Genomic DNA, 21,934 nt, shown 5'->3' with positions numbered 1-21,934 from the left:
ATGCACTAGGAAGCGAAGAACTCCTCGCAAAATTTTGGCATCCAGAATATGGGTAATTTCGAACTCCTCCTCCTGATGAACTTGTACTGGCCGAGGTGCTGAAGGAGGAACAGAGAAACGGTTGATGATAAGAGGCTTGAGTAATGACACATGGAAGGCGTTGGAGATACGAAGGTTGTTAGGTAATAGTAATTTGAAGCACATCGGATTTATCACCTGAGGGATTTTATATGGGCCAATGAAACGGGGAGCAAACTTCATGGACGGAACCTTCAGGCGAATATTTTTGGTAGAAAGCCATACGCGGTCTCCAATTTTAAGTGGTGGAATAGTTCGCCTCTTTTTATCAGCAAAACACTTGTATCTGGCAGATGTCTTCTTCAGGGAGGATTTAACCTGAGACCAGATAGTTTTGAAACTCTGACATAAATTCTCCACCGCAGGAACTTGGGTGGGAGGGAGGGCAGGAAATTCTGGGAGAAACGGATGGTGACCGTATACCACAAAGAATGGAGTTTTTGAAGATGACTCATGATACATATTGTTGTGGACGAATTCAACCCATGGAAGTAAATCTACCCAATTGTCTTGGTTGGCTGAGGAGAACATTCTTATGAAAGTCTCAAGATCTTGGTTATTTCACTCACCGGACCGTAAGTGCCTCTTCACTGGTGCGTGGCTCTCCAGTATTCCTGCCAGCACCTAACCTGAACCGTGGCCGTCCGTGATCCTGATGGTCTGCGCATGCGCAGTTCCTAAGAACTCTTCTGACCTTTGCTTTCAGTTAATTGGTTGATCAGGCAACGCTCCCTATTTAAAGCACCTGTGCTCATTACCTCGTTGCCTGATCTTGGAGTCTCATTCCCTGTGAGTCTCTGAAGGTGTTCCTGTGTACTTCTCTGTGTCTTCAGCTTCCTGCTGATTCCTGCTCAACTCATTGCCGGTTTCCAGACCGCTTCAAGTCTCCTGTGTTCTACTATGTCTTCAGTTTCCTGCTGATTCCTGCCGGTTTCCAGACCGCTACAAGTCTCCCGTGTTCTACTATGTCTTCAGTTCCCTGCTGATTCCTGCTCTAATCATCTGCGGCTTCCAGTCCGCTATTACCTCCAGTGTTCTACTCGTGTTCGCTATCTCCAGTGATTCCTGCATTGCTCATCGTTGTTCTACCCGTGTCAAGTTCTCTGCCTGTGTGCTGACCCGGACCCTGATTACCGCTACCACTCACCTGTGGTTTCTTTACTCGTGCTGGCGTGCAGCCGCTCAGCTGTTCCTGTATCCTCTCGTGGACAGCCTGCTCAACTGAACCGCGGTATGCTTACTTTCTATTGACTGTATTCGTTTACTGCATATCCGCTTGGACTGTTCTCAACTTACCCACGGAATCCTCTATCTCCCTGAGACTGTGTTATTACTCCGCATATCTGCTGGGAGGTTTACCTCTTTGTTCAGTCAGGAGAGGCGCCGGCAGGAGCGAGAGAGACCCATGTCCCAACCTAGAGGCACCAACAGTCCGGTGAGTGACATGGAGAAGATAGTCAGAAAACACTGGCATATATTATTAAAGGATCCTGTTCTTAAAGGAGTACTACCCACTAAACTTCTCTTTGTATACAGAAAGGCACCATCTCTTAAGGATAAAATAGTCAGGAGCGTTCTCCAAACACATCAAATAAAGAGGGAAAAATAAATACTAAAGGCTTCCAAAGATGTGGGACATGTGCAGCATGTAAAGCCTGTAAATCTAAAAGTAATAAATTTACGCCTTTTTTGGCTGGAAATCAGGAATATAAGATCAACCAATTTATTACCTACCATACTAAAAACATTATATACCTCATTGAGTGTTCATGTAGTATTTTATATGTTGGGAGAACATCTAGATCTTTAAAGATCAGACTGGCAGAACATATTAGGAATATAAAGAAGGGCATGGAAAGCCATTCTGTCCCTGATCATTTTAAGAAAGTCCATCAATGTTCTGTATCCCATATAAATAATTTTTGGGGTATTCAAGTAATTGAACCTAATTGGAGGAAAAATTATATATCAGAAAGATTAGCGCAAACAGAGATAAGGTGGATACACAGATTACACACTCTCTCACCTGAGGGCTTAAATCTAGAATTTGAGCTAAAATGGTTTTTGGGGTAATACATATGTCTATAGAATAATTAAATTATAAATCAGTGTTTTCTGTATAATACACGTGTTTTCATTAGAAATATATGTAATGGATTGGTGCTATGGAAGACTGGAGCAACTTATTTATATAATTTATTTAACTTAATATTTTTTTTTTTTACTTTTATGGAATATTAATTTTTATATTATTTTCTTTACATTAGTCTTCTATTGAACTTGTCACGGTGCGCTGGGATACTAGACCCCTGGCCTGCCAATACTAACAAACACTCACCAGAGGCGCGGAGTCTAACGCGGCGGCTGGCCTTCACCAAGAACCCACGCAAGGTGGTATGGACTTTGCGGCGGCCGCTACGCAGTTCGCGGTCCTCTGGGAGTGGGGCGAGACCCCCAGAGTTCAGCGAGTTAGGTATTGCGGATTGCAAAGATGACTGCTGGGATAGCGGTTTGCAGCGTGAGCTGAGATGATCTGTGGTTGCAGAGATGACCGCTGGGATAGCGGTTGCAGCGTGAGCTGAGGTGATCTGCGGTTGCAGAGATGACCGCTGGGATATCGGTTTGCAGCGTGAGCTGAGATGATCTGTGGTTGCAGAGATAACCGCTGGGATAGCGGTTGCAGCGTGAGCTGAGGTGATCTGCGGTTGCAGAGGTGACCGCTGGGATAGCGGTTGCAGCGTGAGCTGAGGTGATCTGCGGTTGCAGAGATGACCGCTGTGATAGCGGTTGCAGCGTGAGCTGAGATAATCTGTGGTTGCAGAGATGACCGCTGGGATAGCGGTTTGCAGCGTGAGCTGAGGTGATCTGCGGTTGCAGAGATGACCGCTGGGATAGCGGTTGCAGCGTGAGCTGAGGTGATCTGCGGTTGCAGAGATCACCGCTGGGATAGCGGTTTGCAGCGTGAGCTGAGGTGATCTGCGGTTGCAGAGATGACCGCTGGGATAACGGTTTGCAGCGTGAGCTGAGGTGATCTGCGGTTGCAGAGATGACCGCTGGGATAGCAGTTTGCAGCGTGAGCTGAGCTAATCTGCGGCTGCAAACAGCTGGAACAAAAGGAGACGTCCACACAATCACCCAAACTGAACCTTAGAACAGGCTCAGAGGAGAGGAGGAGGCTGCTTTAAATAGTGGAGGGAAAAACCCTCATCCAATAGGAAGCCAGGGAAGGTTGAAAACAGAGATCGGGTTTGCGCATGCGCAGACCCGCATCCAAGATGGCGGCCGTCAGCGGGAGTCGGACGGGCGCAGAGGACAGGTATGTGAACCGGGTCTCGGTCTGGAGACAGCGAGCACCCGGCGTCTGACAGAACTCTTCCAAGTTATTTTTTATTCTTTGTGATAGTCATATATCGCTGTAAGTATTTTATGGATTATTATCTATTGTTTCAAGTCTTATTTCGGAATTGTCCGTTTTGTATGAAAAATCTCTAGTGATAAAGATTATTTGTATGTCAAGCCTCAACTTGGAGAGAGATAATGACAAACAAAATTGGAATTGTCAGTTTTGTATAAAGAACCTTTAGCGATAAAGTTTATTTATTGTCACTCACCGGACGGTTAGTGCCTCTAGTTTGGGACATGGGTCTCTCGCTTGCCGGCGCCTGCTTTGCGCCGCGGCCGTCCGCCATCTTGACCAAGGATTGCGCATGTGCAGAAACCACGGACTGTTAAAACCTTGCTCATAGTCTCATTGGTCAATCAATCACCTCTCACTACTTAAGGCACCTGTTACTCTATTACCATTGCCTGTTCTTTGGTTCTCATTCCCTTGTGACTCCGAGGTGTTTCCGGTTTCTACTCGTGCTCTCTGTCTGCTGTGGAACATACCTGCGCCTGGACAAGCCTTCTCTCCATATTGTGGTACAACTTGCCAGCCGCAGACCACTTCACGCTACCTTGTTACATACCTGCACCTGGACAAGCCTTCTCTCCATATCGTGGTACAACTTGCCAGCCGCAGACCACTTCACGCTACCTTGTTACATACCTGCACCTGGACAAGCCTTCTCTCCATATCGTGGTACAACTTGCCAGCTGCAGACCACTCCACGCTACCTTGTTACATACCTGCACCTGGTCAAGCCTTCTCTCCATATCGTGGTACAACTTGCTAGTCGCAGACCACTCTACGCTACCTGGTAACATACCTGCACCTGGACAAGTCGTCTCTCCATATCAGTGGTACAACTTGCTAGTCGCAGACCACTCTACGCTACCTGGTAACATACCTGCACCTGGACAAGTTGTCTCTCCATATCAGTGGTACAACTTGCTAGCCGCAGACCACTCCACGCTACCTTGTTACATACCTGCACCTGGTTAAGCCTTCTCTCCATATCGTGGTACAACTTGCTAGTCGCAGACCACTCTACGCTACCTGGTAACATACCTGCACCTGGACAAGTTGTCTCTTCATATCAGTGGTACAACTTGCCAGCCGCAGACCACTCTACGCTACCTGGTAATATACCTGCACCTGGACAAGTCTTCTCTCCACATCAGTGGTGAGACTTACCGGTCACAGACCGCTCCACGCTATCTAGTATTATACCAGCATCTGCACAAGTCTTTACATTTACCAGCGGGAACATATGTCAGAAGCAGCTACTATTTTACATGGTACCTGTTATTAGGACTAAAGCCTATAGTGCCTCTGAAGTATAGCTGCGAGTCGCTGACTCTCCTGCTGCATTATTGATTGGTCCTTCCATAGACTTTATCCATTTGTCATATATTGGTCTGCTGTATGCTACCTGTGTGCTAATGCACTTTGGAACTTTCTCCTCCTTTTATTACTGCTCATCAGTCTCCTGTGTTATCATTGTTTCCATTGTTCAGAGACTCTGCATTTATATCATTGACATTCCCTTTCCTATTCAGTTGTACAGTTCCGTATATTCACCACACTTCCCAGAAGGCCGCGACCTGCACAGTGGCAGCCGCTAAAACTATACTCCCTTGCTGAAGTTCCTGGAGAAGATCAGCCACTGTGTTAGACTCCGCGCCTCTGGTAAAGTGAAATTCCACCTGGTGAATTTTGGGTAAAACTTCTAGTGCCCGTGACATTTATATGCCAAGCCTCGATTCAGAGAGGGATAATGACCCACAAAACTGGAAGTAGCATTCCGGAAATATACCGGGAGTACTACTTTTTAAACTATAAAAAGAGGACTTTTTCAGCGTATAGGAGAAGCCTTGATAAAGACCGTTTGGGTGAGGTCGAAGCGCGTTGGATACACAGGGACAACTGCCACCTTTTACAGAGCTGACATCTATATTGCGGAGAGGAGATATGCCCGTGGATATGAAACAGGCTGATTATACTCCGGAGCTCTGGTAGGCGGACTTGCATCTATTGATATACGCTGATTGTGGATTGTACTTTGTTTTTAATTGATCATACTTTGTATTATTGCTGTTAGCTGTTTGTAATAAAAGATAAAACACTATATATCTTTTATATTTTCCCTGTTTTGTTGAAATCTCTCCATCTTGTGAAACATATGAGAGTAAAAACCTACAGGAGAAGCATTAATGTGATACAAACAGACAGCTATGATGATTATGTGGCGAATTATACCATCATTTGTGTAAGTGTATAACATGGTGTGAATATATGCTTACTGTCACATTTTTCCCTGCATGACCCACTATATAATCACATGGATGGGTTTTTTACTTCACAAATCCCTTGAAAGTTAGAGTGTAAAACACATGAGGTGTGTCTAAATAAGGGGAAATACTATTTGATAAATTCTGATACATGTTTCTTTATTTTGAGGATATTATTACCAGTAGGATTTTATCCTTTTAAGTACTGGTATTTATTTCCAGTATATATGGAGAAGATTTGGAACATCCAATGGGGATACATTTGAGTGAATCATTTGACTAATTCCTGGACCAAGTAATTGTATGGACTTATAGACAGTTTTGGACTTTATTATATATCCTTATAAGCAAAAGTTTAGCGCCGTATGTTATACTTTGTCTTGTTATATGCCCCCAGGACTTATGCTCAAAGTAGTACAAGTTTATACTTACACGGTGGCGCACAGGTACCGGAGGTAATGCACAGAGTAGAACAGGCCAGAGATCTGCGGACTGGACAGAGCACCGGTGGAGATGTCAGAAACCAGCAGGGTCACAAGCACAGGCTCAGGCAGAAGATCAGGGACACAGGCAATGGTTCAAAATCTGGGTACAGGCAGAAGATCAGGGTCACAGGCAATGGTTCAGAATCCAGGAACAGGCAGAAGATCAGGGTCACAGGCAATGGTACAGAATCCAGGAACAGGCAGAGGTCATACACGAGAAAGCAATCCAAGGTTTAAACAACAACACAGCACAGAAGCAGGCAGCAATACTGAAAACAGAAAGCTATAACTGGCAGTGAGGCTCAGACCTCACTGCCTTAAATAGTACCAAGAGCCAATCAGGACAGAGGAGGACAGGGCTAGCAATCAGCCTCAGGAGGCTGCTAATTAATTACTGGCTAGAACTGGCATAGGTAAAAACATTAACCAGGAACATGTATAAATATATAAATGAAATAGTTTAAATCATGCGAGAGCTCCCCCTGGAGTTGGAGGATGCCCCTACACCCTCTTACTCTATGCACCAAAGATAATCCCAAAGAATAATAACAGAGCATAGTAACTAATGCACGCGCCTGGATGCTAGATCACGCCAGGATGCGGCTCGTGACAGTACCCCCCCTTGAGGAGGGGTCAAGGCACCCCTACACCCTGGTTTCGTGGGAAATTTCCTAAAGAATTCCTTTATGAGTCTCTCAGCATGGAGACGCTTCTGTGGTATCCAACATCGCTCTTCTGGGCCGTAACCTTTCCAATGGACTAAGAACTGGACCTGACCATGTACTTTCCTTGAGTCCAGAATTTTTTCAACGATGAACTCACGATCTCCATTCACAAGAAGAGGCTGAGGCCTATTTGAAGAAGGCCTATTGAGCTTGCTAGGAGGGACAGCTTTTTTCAGAAGAGAGCAATGGAATGTGCAGGGTATTTTTAAAGAAGGTGGTAGTTTAAGCCTGAACGCTACTGGGTTTATCCTTTTCTCAATTGTAAATGGTCCAATGTATCGGGGCCCTAGTTTCCTGCAGGGTTGCCTCAATTTGATGTTCCGTGTGGACAACCAGACTTGATCCCCCACGTTCAATGAACACGGACCACGATGACAATCAGCGAAGGTTTTGGATCTGAGGGAGGCTTGACATAGTGCGGAATGCACCTTCTTCCAGATTGACTTCAACTGGGATCAGGGCCGTCTCTTCCATTGGGCACAATGGGCAGGTGCCCGCGGGCCCGTCCGAGGCAACGCTGAAGAAAAAAATCCTGCACTTGATGGTCAACAATTCACAATTTCCGACATCATAATTAATTTCAGCAGACGATAATTTTCTGGATAGAAATGCACACGGATGCAATTTTTTGCTTTGTGGATCTCTTTGAGAAAGAATGTCGCCCCATCCTACAACTGAGGCGTCCACTTCCACAATAAACGGGAGCCCAGGGTCCAGGTGCCTGAGAACGGGTGCAGATGTGAAGGCGGTTTTAAGGGCAGTAAAGCTCGCTGAAGATCAATTAGCCATGTATGCGCCCTTCCGGATGAGGGCAGTGAAAGGAGCCACCAGGGAAGAAAATGAGCGTATGATCCTCCGATAAGAATTGGTGAAGCCAAGGAATCTTTGAAGTGCCTTGAGGTTTGTAGGAAGGACCTAGTCCTGAATTGCTTGAACTTTACCGGAGTCCATGGAGAAACCGGATGAAGAAATAATATAACCTAAGAAGGCCACCCTGGAGATCTCAAACTCGCACTTCTCTAATTTCACGTAGAGGTGGTGTTGGCGTAACTTCTCCAGAAGTTCCCAAACCTGTTGGCGGTGCTGAGACAAGGACTGAGAGTAAATTAAAATATCGTCCAAGTAAACCACCACGGTCTTACCCAGGAATTCACGTAAGACGTCATTGATGAGATCTTGGAAGACTGCCGTGGCGTTGTACAATCCGAATGGCATCACGAGATATTCATAATGCCCAGAGAGGGTATTAAAGGCTGTCTTCCACTCGTCTCCCTGTCTGATGCGGATGAGATTATAAGCACCCTGCAGGTCAATCTTAGAAAATATGGTGGCTGACTTGAGCTGGTCAAACAAAACAGAAATCAAGGGCAGCGGGTAAGTGTTTTTAACTGTGATTTTATTCAGGCCACAGTAGATGCAGGGTCTCAGACTGCCATCTTTTTTGGCCACGAAGAAACATCCGGCACCTACTGGGGATTTAGAGGGACGGAGAAATCCTTTCTTTAGATTCCCCTCTACGTACTGCTCCATAGCCTGAGTCTCTGGGGCAGACAAGGAATACAGACGCCCTTTGGGCAATTTTGAACCTGGTACAAGATCGATAGCGCAGCCATAGTCCCGATGAGGTGGGAGAGAGTCAGCATTCTGTTTACAGAATACATCACTGAAGTCCTGGTAAGGTGCAGGCAACAATTCTGAACTAGACTGTAGAGTTCTGAGTGGTAGAGTCAGACATGAGGAAGAGCACTTTAGATCCACTGGATGATTTACCCCCTTTTCCAATCAATAAGGGAATTATGACTTTGCAACCACGGATACCCCAGAATCAAAGGAGCGGAGGGACAGGTGATCAGGAAGAATGTGAGTTCTTCAGTATGGAGAGCACCTACGGATAAGCGAACCAATGAAGTCTTAGCGAGTATTCGGCCCCCAACCAGGGGATTACCATCCAAGCCGCAAGCGGTAATGCTCGAATCCAGTTTGACTTCAGGAATCCCAAGAGGATGTCCAGAAAGTTACCTGCTGTACCACTATCGAGGAAGGCCGACAACTCAGTAGAACGATGTCTGAAAGCTAGGCGTGCAGGGACTAACAAATAATTTTCTGAAGAGATAACTTGGAGACCTAAGCGCACCTCTTCACCAGCGCTTAGGTCTAGGCGTTTCACGACTTGCTAGGACAGGAACGATTTGCCGACTGACCACAATACAAACAGAGACCAAGAAAGCGTCGTCTGGAACGTTCCTCCGGAGGCAGACGGTAAGCGCCCAACTGCATAGGTTCAGGGGAGTCCAGGAAGGTAGAACCAGACTTGGGTGGTGAGCAAGGAGGTACAGATGACTCTCTTTCAGTCTTCCTCTATCTGATTCGGCGATCAATTTTGATTGCAAGTTGCATTGAATCTTCAAGTGAGGTAGGTGGACGATACTGAACTAAGGAGTCTTTGATTTGCTCAGTAAGGACTAAGCGGAACTGACTCCGCAGTGCTGGATCATTCCACTCACTATCAGGTGACCATCGCCGGAATTCCGCACAGTACTCCTCAGCAGTACGGCGTCCTTGCCTTAATGCCCGGAGATGAGACTCCACTGAGGCCACTTTGTCTGGGTCGTTATATAGCTGACCCAAGGCCCGGTTTGCAAGGATGGGCTTGTTGACGGAAGGGAGAAGGCCCAGGACTGGGGATCACCCTGGAGTAACAAGATAACAGCACCGACTCTCTGCTGTTCAGAGCCAGAAAAGCATGGTCTCAGACGGAAGTACAACTTGCAACTCTCCTTAAAGTTGCGGAATGCGGGTCTGCTTCCAAAAAATCGATCGGGCAGGTTCAGCTTTGGCTCCGTAAAGATGCCAGAGGAGGCCTGTTGAATCTGCGGGTTTCTGGAGGAATCTTCTTGAGCTGACAAGCGATGAGATAAATTCTGAACAACTTGTGACTAGGTCTGGATCTGATTAGCCAAGACCTGGGCTGGAGAGAGGTTCGGCTCGCTGTCATCCATGACGAAAATTACCTCCAATCTTCACTGGCCGGTTATAATGTTATGGTCACCAGAGCGGCATAAACATATATAGTGGATGAATTTTATAAGTACTGGCAAACAGAGGGTAGGGGAACTAGGGTCTCATCATGGTTAGGCTACTAGCAGTAATAGCTGCCCACTACCAGCCTACCCTATGCAATGATTGTCACAAGCGGCAGCTCAGCTCAAACAGTCACTCATGGCCCATTAGAACAGTGCAGCTATACAGCAAATAATATTTAGGGGTATATTCAATTAGGATTTGCAGCTGTGCGTGTAAAGTGTCACTACAGTACTGCAACATCATGGATTTCTGTTCGCACCCTTATGGGGTGAGCACAGAAATCCAGTACACAGGTAAGTATAACCAGGAACAGGAGTCAAAGGCGATTGCTTCCTATCAGGTAGAGTGATCTGATGATCTGGCCTAGACTGCTTGGCGAGGATGTCTTTTAAGGAGTAGTAGCAGGTGTAAATCATCCTGAGAAATCGAACTTAGCTCAGCATGAAGGGAAACAGTTCAAGCACCACAGAGGCCCCTGCAGTACCACTATGCCCCTTTGGTGGCATGGTGGTACTGCAGGCTATATAGATCCAGAAAGTCCAACATAGCTCCTGGCAAACAGGAGCTACAGAAGGCAGATTGTGACAGTATGGGGTCCTCTTCAGGACTACCAAGTGAAAATGCAAAAAATCAACTGGGGCAAGATCCTGAGGTGTTTCTTAGATGAATGATTAAAGCCCACCATCTGCACACAGATGTTATGGGTATGCTTGGTATTTGAACTCATGTTGACAGTTTTGTGAGTCTAAAGTGCTAACTACTAAGCTACCTGTGAGATTCCTATTTTGTATGTAATTTGTATGAATAATGAAGAGTACAATTAACTATTACTTTCCTGTGTAGCAAGCATGCTGTATTGTCGCTCTTCTCCCTGTTTTTTCAAATTGCAGTTTAGGTTAGTGGTTAGCTACTCCACCTTCCAAAAAGGCAGTCATGAGTTCTAATCCAGACTCACACCCTTTATCTGTGTAGAGGTTGTATGCACTGTACTATGTGTATGTATCACTTATGGAAGAGTATGCTAAGCATTTTAATAACGATCCAGATGGAAATATAAAACTACCTACATTTTTAGAGATGCCTTATGCATTTGATTTTAATCTAGCAATATACATGCATTTTCCATATTATACGGCCACTTGAACTCCAAAGCACACAAAGGCCCTATGCAATCTGCCTTTTAGGGAAAGTGTTGATTACGGTAATTAAAAGTAATCCAAAATCATTGTTCAAAGTGTACCACGTATGTAAAATTTGGTTCCAGCTGTATTGAAAAAATACCCACAGGCATTGTGCTTTGTTATATGTAAACAAACTCGTCGGACCTCCCACATTGGCCGTGACATATACATTGCTTATCTTAACGTAAATTGCTTGGTATCCACTGTTTCTTCCTCTACGTTTTCTAAAGGACCGCAGGTGGGTGTGTTTTTTGACTTTGAGATGCTTATTTCTATAGCGTAAGTGTCTGCGTCTCTTAGAGTACGCTACGAAAATTACAATGCGGAAAGATACGGATCCGTACCTTGATGAATCAGGCCCAGTGTCTTTATCCTCCACCCCAAGCACTACAACAAATCACATCAAACCAATCACACCCATGTGGAACACCTGTGTAAGTGTGTGCTAAGAGAGGAACCTAGGGAAAACTTAACCCTGTCAGCAGCCTGCTGCTGCAGACTAACTGTGTTCCTATCTGTTCCCTTACAGGGAACTGTGGGAAATATCTCTCTTTGCCACTATATATATATATATATATATCCAACCTGTCTGAAGTAAACCAAAATAAGCTACCCAATGCAATAATCATTCTCTACAAATGAAGATTTATGGTCAATGTTGCAAGTTTAATGGTGTTCTCAAACAGCCGCAAAGTTGTTGAATGGGCAGTGTCCAATAAAATTCAAGAATTATTCTCTTCGTCTTCTGAGATCCCTAGATGTCTTGCCACACAATTCCTTTCTTCAGGGCTCAGGTTGTTGAAGAAAGGATGTTCGAGGGCCTCGCTTGGTGTAATCCTCAATGTGGGGTCATACTGGAGCATTTTTTCTAAGAGGTCAAAGAACTCACGATGCTCAGGAGTATCTTCTGTCATGTATGACTGAGAAAATAAAAAAGGATAACCAAATTATCAAGTAGGCCTGGAAATATTATATTCTGTATGCACATACTTTAAAGGTCCAGTACATTCTATATACATGTTGATTCAATATTAAAAAGGCATTTGATAGTATTCTCCCTTTATTCCAATTTCCTAGCTGCCTCCCTATCAAATTTTTTATACATTCTTAAACCCTCCTTTTTACTCTTGATTTCCCTCCCACACTTACACTTTTTTATACTCTTGCTCACTGTTCTGTGACTGGTTTGCTTTATACATCCCATACCAAATAGACTTTATCACACAATACCTTTTCCCATCTGCTCATTATTTTTGGAACACTCTACTTTCCATATCTCCTCTAGTATTCTTTTGCACTTTTATGACAAGTGAGGTTATCTATATTGTCATCTATTTGTTTTATATACAGAATTACTTCTAGTCAATGCTCCCTGTGAAAAATATTCAAATAGGCCTCTTCATAAAGAGGAAGGACATCTAGAAAACTGCAATTTTTATGGCAGCCCTCTCAGCCACAGGCTTTTTAGAAGATTGCATACGTTAGTGCTGACATATCCGTTTTGGCCTTTTCAATCAGAGCGCTCTGATTGGCTGCATGAAGAGCTGTAGAAGAAGTTTCTTTAGAACGATGAGTAAATACAACACAGTGGATAGGACATTGACTTGATATGCTACCATAAAAATGGAATTTTTTCCTTTTTTTGAAGCAGCTTATGCAAACTTATCGAGACTGGGTCCTCTTCTATCTTGTATGTCTTTTAATGCACCTATTGTAAATGCAGCAATGGTGCAGCAACATGTATTGTCAAATACTCAGCCATTTAGCAACAAAGTTTTCTTTGTCACCCCTAAATTCTATTTCATATAGAACAAGTTCTGCCCACCGCCCATAATGCCTACCATCCTTTCATCTGTTATTACTGACTTCAAAAACGCTCAATTCTGCAATACTCATTACAGAAAGCAACTGACATCTCAAACTTGTAAGTGACCCTTGCCCCAGACAATGAATTCTATTTTACGCATAAACATGTTTCGGCACCATTCTCACTGTGGTCCTTTGAAAAGGGTTAGCATAGCAAGACAATATCAAACTGTATCCTGAATCTAAAATGGTAACCACTGTCCTGGTAAAGATGGCTCAACAGAACTCTTTCTTACCCGTAAAGGACGGCAGTTCTTCGATACATAGCGTCCGTCTGGTGTGGTTTCATCCCATATGATCGACCCATTTTGGAAGTATTTTTGTTTTCTGTTATTAAAACAAGTAAACACGATAAATCAAGTAGTGTTCTCGACTAAATAAAAAACAACTTACAGAGGAACAAAATAATAGTATTTCGGCAGCATATGGTATCTAGCTACAGGACAACCTTAAAGCCTAATACAATGCTTTAAAAACTCTTCAGCTACAGGAGTGCTATAAAAACTGGGCCTCTATAAAGTAGCTGCAGATGTGCAAAGCAAGTTGCAGTAGAAGCCGTCCCTAATTATAAGAGTTAAAGCAGTGTAATACCAAAGATTAAAGTATGCCCAACACAATGCCCCTCTGTGGCCTGCTCTGCAAGCTGGCTCCTCCATTGTACGGTCTTAGTTTCATAGAACACCACAAACAGTGAAGGTGTTGGATTCTGTACAGAAAAAACAATAACTCAAAGAATATGGGAAATATATACATAGTTCTATAAGAGTTACAAATTTAGCAAATTTATTTAGAAAAAAAAATGACATTGATCAATCTTTTAAAATTTCTAATGGTGTTGATCCAGAATTAGGCAAAAAGTGTAACAGTTGTCAATTAAGCCTCAAGGGCAATAATAGCTACAGATATCATTACTTGTAAGAAAGGCTTCCAAGACATTTTTACATACTGTTACTGAATTTGCCACCACCACTTTATGTGGTAAGGGAATTCCATAGCTTAACCACCCTTACAGTAGATGACTCATTCCTATGCTGATTGAAAAAACATATTTCTTCAAATCACAACTGATGACATATTAATTAGGTCTCCTCTAAGGATGTATATTTTTACATTTCATGCTTACATGATCACCATGTCGAAACAAACTTATAAATATTGTACACACAGAAAATCATCTGCCATTATCAACAAATAGAAAACTAATTTGTAGGTGGATTGCACAAAAAACGTATATATAGTAGACAGGTTATTTTTTCTTACTTGGTTTTGTACACCATGCACCGCGGTAATGGCCCAAGTATTTTCTCCATCATCACCAAATGTTCTTGATCATCATGGGTCTATTGAAAAAGGAAAAAAAAAAATCTAGCGTAAACATGGTAAAAGGAGTTTTCCAATTTTTTGGTATGAATAGAACTCTGGCAGCTTTAGCTTCCCTCTATGCTTTTGGAAGCAGAATTGTTTATTTTCTGTTCCCCAGGTTAGGACACAGCTCTGCTATACTCTGCACCATATGTAATTTGTCCCTAGATAGAATCTTTGTGTCGTATTTCAGGACACCAGAAATAAAATCTCTGGCTGGCGATATAGTCACAGCAAATAGGAAAAAGATAGACTGCTATAAACTCTTAGAATATAAAACTGTTCATTTCTCTTGTAAACACAAACAGCCAGATTTAAATATGCCAATGTATTCTATGAGGGAATGGCAATTCTACCACCACTATTGTTATCTGCAAGATTTATTATCCACCGAAGAAGATTTCAAGCTCAGGCCAGTTTCTGTTTAGGGATAGGCAGTTAGTATAGTTAGCATAGGGTATGCACAGTGCAGGCAAAATCCCCAACTGCATTCACATTGTAACAGAAAGTGATTTTTATACTAAATTCATGATATGCTAGAAATTTACTGTGTAGAGAATAGTTTTATAAAGGTTTCCTGTTTTATGTTGCATCGTGAAGTAGATAAATGTTTTTGACACTACTGCTCCATAACCAGATTTCCAGACAGATGTAGCTCCCCCATAAAGCATACTGTGAAACTACAGTTACAGACAAATTGTACTGGTTATTAATACATTAGGAAGATACTGATGTAAGGTATTAAAGTACCATAAAGAGAGGGGAGCCTGTATAATATTCGAACAGGATACATCCTAAACTCTAAATATCGCATGGGTGAGACCAGCCCAGCTCTACGACAAGAGAAGAAGAAGTTGTGGTGGGTGCAGGCACATTATGTAAAAATCATACAAGACTAACCTGCAATACATCACTCACCTAAAATAACCTCTGGGGGGCGATAGTGACGTGTTGCCACAATGGTAGAGTGATATTGATGGTCAAATGTGGCACTTACCAAAGTCTATCAAATGGATACTGGAGTTCTTAATACTTTTTTCTTCACACTTCTACAAGGACAAGGAGAAATATAGAAAGAGGGAAACAAGGAAACGGGTATCGGTTATATGCAGTCATTTCAAATTTATCTAATACTATGAATTATCATCTCCTGTATTGTACAAGCATTAGTACACAAGTACCTAATACAAGTACTATATGCAAGAGACAGAGAGCCACCACTAATCCTAGTACTGTAAAGTGATAAATAAGCAAATGTCACCGTTTGTTATGAAGAATTCCCTTCTGTATTTAAACACAGTTGTTTTAGACCATGGGTGCACAACATTTGTTTTCGGTCCAAAGGACATATTTGGAGATGGAACTCATTTGAAAAGGCCTCAAAGCAACTTGTTTAAACGTGTAAAATAATAGTAAATAAAAGCAAAATAAATTACTAGAGTAAAAGAGCAAACAACCTTTTTGCAGTTATGTCATACCTTTCAACATTGTTAAAAGGTCCAATCCATAGGGACAGAAATGTCCTTCCGCCACAACTAGGGAGGACATGACCATCCCATGTAGTGGGTGTGGTCAAGTCACATAGGGAGCAAACAATGCCCCGACATTTCCCTTCTTCAACGTATCAGCAGCACCTATCTCCCCTTCCCCATCATAACACATTCCCTCGCCCCCTTTCCCATCCACTACACATTATATCTTTACCCCATCAGCAGCATATTCCCCCTCCCTCTCATTTCCAAATAGCACCACATTTCCCTCCCCCCTCTTTTGCAACACAATTCCCCTCTCCTACTATGTGTATATTTCTTACGTTCCTCCCAGGCAGCAAGTTAGTTAGACTAAACTCTGCAGTTGCACAGGGACAGTCTAGCAGCAAATTGGAGTGAACCTCATTCATTCAGATTCACTGCCAGACTGACCTCAGTGATGAATAGTTGTGTTTCACTGTAGTCCAACACAGTCACATTGAGTGTACAGTGGTAAAATGCAAGGGGTCCTGGGATAGAAACATTGCAGCTGTATTTTTGTCCCAGGTCCCTCTGTATCATGCCCACGTGTTGTGCAACAGTATTCTAGACAAATCCTTTGTAAATAAATCCTTACTTGATAATATTAAAGATATCCATGCAGTTATTGGGAGGACATGTTAACTTAAGTTTAAAGGAAATCCTAGACAGCTTACAGTATTTTTTTTACTGATCAATAGTCATTTTCAACCTATGTAGAGTGTTTAATAAGTTTGCTTCTGTGAATTGTTCTTGCAAACATAAAAAAGTAATTCTGAGTGTGCCTCCTTCAGGGCAGCTGAAATGTGGATAACACAAACTCTAAAGACTATTGCTTCTTTTCAAATTACACTAGAAGAGGACATGCAATAATCATAACCCATTGCAATTTGATTACAGATAGGTAAGTATTATAAGAAATATTGTCCCTCACCTTGTCTTCATTGTAGCTAGTTTCAAAATCAGAATTTACAAAAACTATATTTTCCGGCTTCATGTCAGTATGTGTCAAGTTGTTTTCTTTTAGGACTGTAAAGAGGGAGAGATAGTCATATTGTAAGATTATGCAAACTCAGACTAAGCAAATTAAAATAATTTTTGTTTCATAAATACTCTATGTTTAAAAATAATAAAATAACCAATACCATAATACCACTTAGTGAGACTAAACAATCAGTTATCGTAACATTTAAACAGGCAAATAAATGTATTCTGAAAATACACAGTATGGCTACAATCTTACCAGGATATAAACTGTATATGATCAGAATATGCCCTAATGCACTAATATAGGGGCAAAAGTCAGTATGATTATACAGAGACGATCACACATAAGGAACACTAGGAAAAAACAAATATATAACAAGTTACAAGAATCAGTAAAGCAAATCATAAAAGCTCTTAAATATTTTTCATTTGGGGAGACATTACAGAAATTCAATAAAGGAAAGGGTACACGCTTGGGGAGTTTCTTGCTGTGCGGTGGGGAAAGCACAAAAAAGAACTTTATTTTTGCACCACATCTAAGCTGATTGAGATCAGGGGATAAATGTATGATCCTCTGATTTTTTCAACTCGTGGGAAATCGACGACTTTGCAGGTAAAATTTAAAGCGACGATGGCTTGTTAAGGCAAGTTTGCCTTGACAAGCCATCGCCGCTTTAAATTTTCACTGTCAATAGGACACATCTGGCACCGCCCAGAAGTGCAATTAGATACAAGTAAAAATAGCAATTGGTTTGTCTGTCAAATGTGTTCCTACTGTGTTGAAGTGTGGAAAACAGTCTTCAAGGGGAAACACTGAAAACGAGACTGAAAGGGTGGTGCGAGATACCGAGGTCATGGTCTGTGAAGAAGTGTTGTACAATCCTCAACTTGAAACAGTGATTATGTGATAGTTTATTACACTATCAAAGGGTGGAGCTGTCAAAGTCAGCAAATTGGATAAAGTCATTTCAATTAATATCGAGCAAACTTTGTTGTCTTTGTCTGAAAGGATGCGTATTGCACGCTACGGCGTGGAAGGGCGTACGCAGCCGCAACAGGCAATAACAGTTATTTTACACAGTTACACACATCTGTAAATAGTACACATTAATTGTAGTTGCAACACATAGTTATTTATGTCGAAATATAGTAGTGTTTATGTGTAATATTATAAGTTATATGCATATTAGTAATACATATGGTTCAGGTTAAATGTGTCGTGTCTGATATCATTTTAATCCCCTATTCATCAGCAGATGTCCGGTTCATTCGGCGAAGAGATCGCACATTGCATAATCTAGTTATTGCAGTTAGGGAATAAACCTTTAATATGATGCTGACTAAAAAAATGCTAATGGACTAGTTGAAACTGGAGTCTTTGGCGGGAAGAACGGAGCACATCCCCTGGAGAAATGACCCCCACACCTTTGGATTCTTTAGTTTGAACTAGTCTATGATCAGCAACCCCCTGGACTTTCCTGAAGCCTGGACCAATAGAAGCAAGCTACACCATCTGCATTGTTTCACTGTATTTCTGTTTGCATATAAGCAGGAGCTTTTCATCTAGTGTTCAGTCATCTTGACCACAGACTTCAGACCTGAATGACTGTTCACTGGATCCAGAGCGCCTGCGATAAGTAACGGCTGTACTTATTATATCGCTTGAATTATTCTGCTACTTTTAGAGAATAAATATTTGTGCGTTGGAAACACAAATCGAGATTCGACAATCGTTATTGGATAGCGACAAAACGTGCATAACAAGACGTGTTCTGGGGTGGTGAATGAAGCCGCTAGGGTATGGGGTGAAATGGGTGAAGATAATGTGCCAGAAGTGCGTTGGGAGTGGGCATGCAAGAGATTACCCGGGAGTGTAGCAATATTTGTAAGTGTGGAATTTAGAGTGGACAGTTGGGTGGTGAATGTATGATTTAAAGTGGTGAGTTGGTGTTCCATGCGGGGTAGAGTGATTGCAATTTGTGCAACATGAGTGTCCAGCGAATCGGTGATGGCTTCAAATCGTTCAGATACGAGTGAGAGCCCAGGCAATTTGGCAACAAACAGCCCTTGCCAGTCCAGAAAAAAAGGGATAGGCCCGTATTTCGTTAGCAGATTGTAATGGGCCAACATATTAAGACAATTTCTAATTAGTGTGTACATTTCAGTTCCTAGAATGTGATAGGCAAACACATTTTGACAGTAAAGTTGACAGAAGGCACATCCTAAGAGTTGTCACATGTGCAGATACAGAACACAAACATTAAATAATGAGAATCATCATGTACCTAGGGAAGAGAGCTGTCCTACTTGGGGTGCGCTAGAGCCAGTATCAATGTCGCCCACCCCAACAATTTCGGGCATTGAAATTGCAACGCTTGCACGCTCCTTCAACAGTGATAATCCTAGCTCCAGGGGAGGCCCCCCGCCAGTCGCTCTGGCATGTTGCCGTGCTTTTGAAAGTTTATGCTTGAGTCTTAGTTTATAGTCAGCCCATCTGTGGAAATGACAAAGACTATGCCGTTAAATAACTGAATAGTACAAAAAATGCAACATCATAGTGTCCTTTAGCAATTAACACACCAAATAACAAAACCAATACACAGTGAAATGTGTGTGGCTTTTCAAGCTTGGATAATGTAGAAAACTGAACATGTAAATTTGTCAAAGTACCATGGGGATTTCGTAGTGTAACTAAGGCCTTGATAGAGAAATGACTTACACAGACACAAGGGTGTGTTAAGCTCACAGTCGTCTTAACTAGTACTATATTTACAGTCATCCAAACAAAAGAGTGCTTTAGAACAAACTTTTGAATTGGCTCCTGTCTCCTAAAATTTGCTGCTGAACATTTACTTTCCTAAATGATTGATGGAGAAACTCCAGAAGATTAATGCAGGTTTGGGATTCAAACTCTCCAACTCTTGACCCCAGTGCTGTAACTTGATGACCTTAGCTTAAAAACCATTTGAAGATTATAGTGGCAGATGTGTTTTTATTATTGCAAAAAGATTTGAACGCCAGCTTTGAAAACCAAGTCCTTAGCTCAGTTTCAGAGATTTCAAAGGTCCCATTTGTTTAAGGTCCCATAAGGTGCAAACATATTACCTATACCTAATCAGTCATTCATTGATTGGCTGTTTGCAATGTGAGGGAGTCCCAACAAAGGACGATTTCAAAAATATTCTCATAATCCACAGTATTTAATATCACTCCACTAATTCAGTGGCGCTGTACAGAGAGAACTCATTCACATCAGTATCTGCCCCATTGGAGCTTACAGACTAAAAATCCCTTACATATCCACACAGACTACTGGCAATTTTTAAAATCAGCAAATTAACCGCCTAGTAGTATGTTTTATGTTGGAGTCAACACATGCAAATATGGAGAGAACATGCAAACTCAGATAAGGACATGGTCAGGACTCAAACTCCTGACCCCAGTGCTGTGAGACAGAAGTGCTAACCACTAGGCCACTGAGATATTCCACATCCCTACACCAATAAACAATCATTTGTTACAGGTCATGTGAAGTGGTTTGTGTCTATCATGTTTATATCCTTTCTTTTGTAGTAGTTAATATTTGTCTGTGCTGGCAATGAGAAGTTTATTTAAAATGTCTGATCAAATGATTATCGTACTACTTTCGTACATTAAGCTGGTGAATCTTTGAACAATACCCTGTTTATTTTTGGCTTGTTTAAAACAGACCGGGCATGTTGGGAAAGGCGGCAACGCCGCCAGCCGGTGGTGGAGGAGGATGATGAGGAAGAGGCGCAGCATCCACAGCCGTCGTCCCAGCAACAGCAGGTGCAGCAACAGCAGGTGCCAGTCCGGGCCGAGGGGGATAGCGACGTCAATGCCAAAGGCGAGGGCGAACCCGACCCGGAGGGGCAGGGCGAGGGCCAGGGCAAAGAGGAGGAGAAGTCGGGCAACAAATCTAAGGCCGAGTCTGAGCCTGAGCCCCAGGAGTTGGAGGCGGTGCTAGAACCCGAGGTCCAGCTGGACCAGGAGGCCGACAGACAGCTGGTGGTGCCACAAGTTGGTGAGGCGTTAGGAGATAGTAAGTATTTACATGAAAGGCTTTTCAGATTTGGATAACATTGCGATGTCCTTTATACTTGTAAATAATCCCCTGCTGTCACACATGTTGATTAAAAGGTGACATAATTGTCACAGGTTTAAATCATAATGGCCCTACAAATTTGATTTTGTGTAAAAAAGAAAACCACAGCCAGAGCCATCTTAACACATGGCCACGCAGGGCAGGGGCCACACGTACAGACGAGCCCAATAGGCTTGTCAACTTTTCAGTATATTATTGTATTGATTTTTAATGCAATTATAAAACAATTATCTTGCAATAAAGCGAGCTAAAGTTTGGTTTGAACACTTGATTAATAATAAATAATTCATAGTAATATTGTACTGTGCCACCTCTGTCTGTATGATTAAACAACTGAGTAACTTTTAGGACTGGAAAATCTTGCTTTACAAAATCAAGGGTCATGTTATATTAGCCAAACGTTTATAGATTAATGTCTGCGCTTTGATTTAATTGGCAAACACTGAATTTGTGGGAGGTACCAATAAGTATGAGCTGAATTTTCTTGATAATTTTCTTTGAATTCCTGTGAGTGATTGTGTAGGTCGGGCCCTAGTGTACTGCTTTGCCCTCGGGCCTATAATGCTGTTAAGACGACCCTGTCAACATCCCTCTCCCCTGGGCACACCAGAATTTTGTATATCTATAAAAATGCAATACAAAAGCCTTAGCAATGTCTAATGGGCGCCCAAATGCATTTGGAGCAAGAGGCCTAACAGTTTAAAGTTATGTAACAGTACACATCTGTAGTAAGTCCTGTCTGCTTGTAAAATTTGTGTGGCATGGAATTGTTTGTGTATTTGTTTTACAGCACACGTTGAGCAAGCGTTGATGTTTCAACCCCTCCCCCTATCGGCCCAAGTACTCCAGGAGGTCCACA

At 42.5% G+C, this 21,934-nt stretch overlaps 2 protein-coding genes across 2 annotated transcripts in view; both read right to left on the bottom strand.

The window, feature by feature from the left end:
- Positions 1-11,871: 11,871 nt before the first annotated feature.
- LOC142150766 (dual specificity protein kinase CLK3-like) overlaps positions 11,872-21,934 on the bottom strand; it is a 53,556-nt gene continuing 43,493 nt past the window's right edge. The window contains exon 11 of the mRNA XM_075205959.1: positions 11,872-12,146. Within this exon, the coding sequence (XP_075062060.1) occupies positions 11,949-12,146 (198 nt within the window). The 3' untranslated portion in view covers positions 11,872-11,948. The remainder of the gene's footprint in view (positions 12,147-21,934) is intronic.
- On the bottom strand, positions 14,353-19,694 carry LOC142149996 (dual specificity protein kinase CLK3-like). Its single transcript, XM_075205269.1, has 5 exons — positions 19,235-19,694; positions 16,897-16,991; positions 15,452-15,503; positions 15,205-15,287; positions 14,353-14,432 (listed from the first exon to the last, which is right to left on the bottom strand). The coding sequence occupies exons 1-4, from the start codon at positions 19,308-19,310 to the stop codon at positions 15,256-15,258; spliced, it is 255 nt and encodes an 84-aa protein (XP_075061370.1). The 5' UTR covers positions 19,311-19,694; the 3' UTR covers positions 14,353-14,432; positions 15,205-15,255.

Source organism: Mixophyes fleayi, chromosome 4 (assembly GCF_038048845.1).
Source record: "Mixophyes fleayi isolate aMixFle1 chromosome 4, aMixFle1.hap1, whole genome shotgun sequence".
Taxonomy (NCBI): domain Eukaryota; kingdom Metazoa; phylum Chordata; class Amphibia; order Anura; family Limnodynastidae; genus Mixophyes; species Mixophyes fleayi.
The sequence above is the reverse complement of the archived record's forward strand: the minus strand, read 5'-3'. Positions and strand labels throughout refer to the sequence as shown.

Excerpts from the sequence above, each read along its gene's own strand:
- LOC142149996 (XM_075205269.1), bottom strand. The coding sequence starts at position 19,310 with ATGCCCGAAATTGTTGGGGTGGGCGACATTGATACTGGCTCTAGCGCA. Across the intron at positions 16,992-19,234 it reads AGGACAGCTCTCTTCCCTAG|TCCTAAAAGAAAACAACTTG; the intron begins GTACATGATGAT and ends CCCTCTTTACAG. Across the intron at positions 15,288-15,451 it reads TATCCATTTGATAGACTTTG|AGCTGGGCTGGTCTCACCCA; the intron begins GTAAGTGCCACA and ends CTCTTGTCGTAG.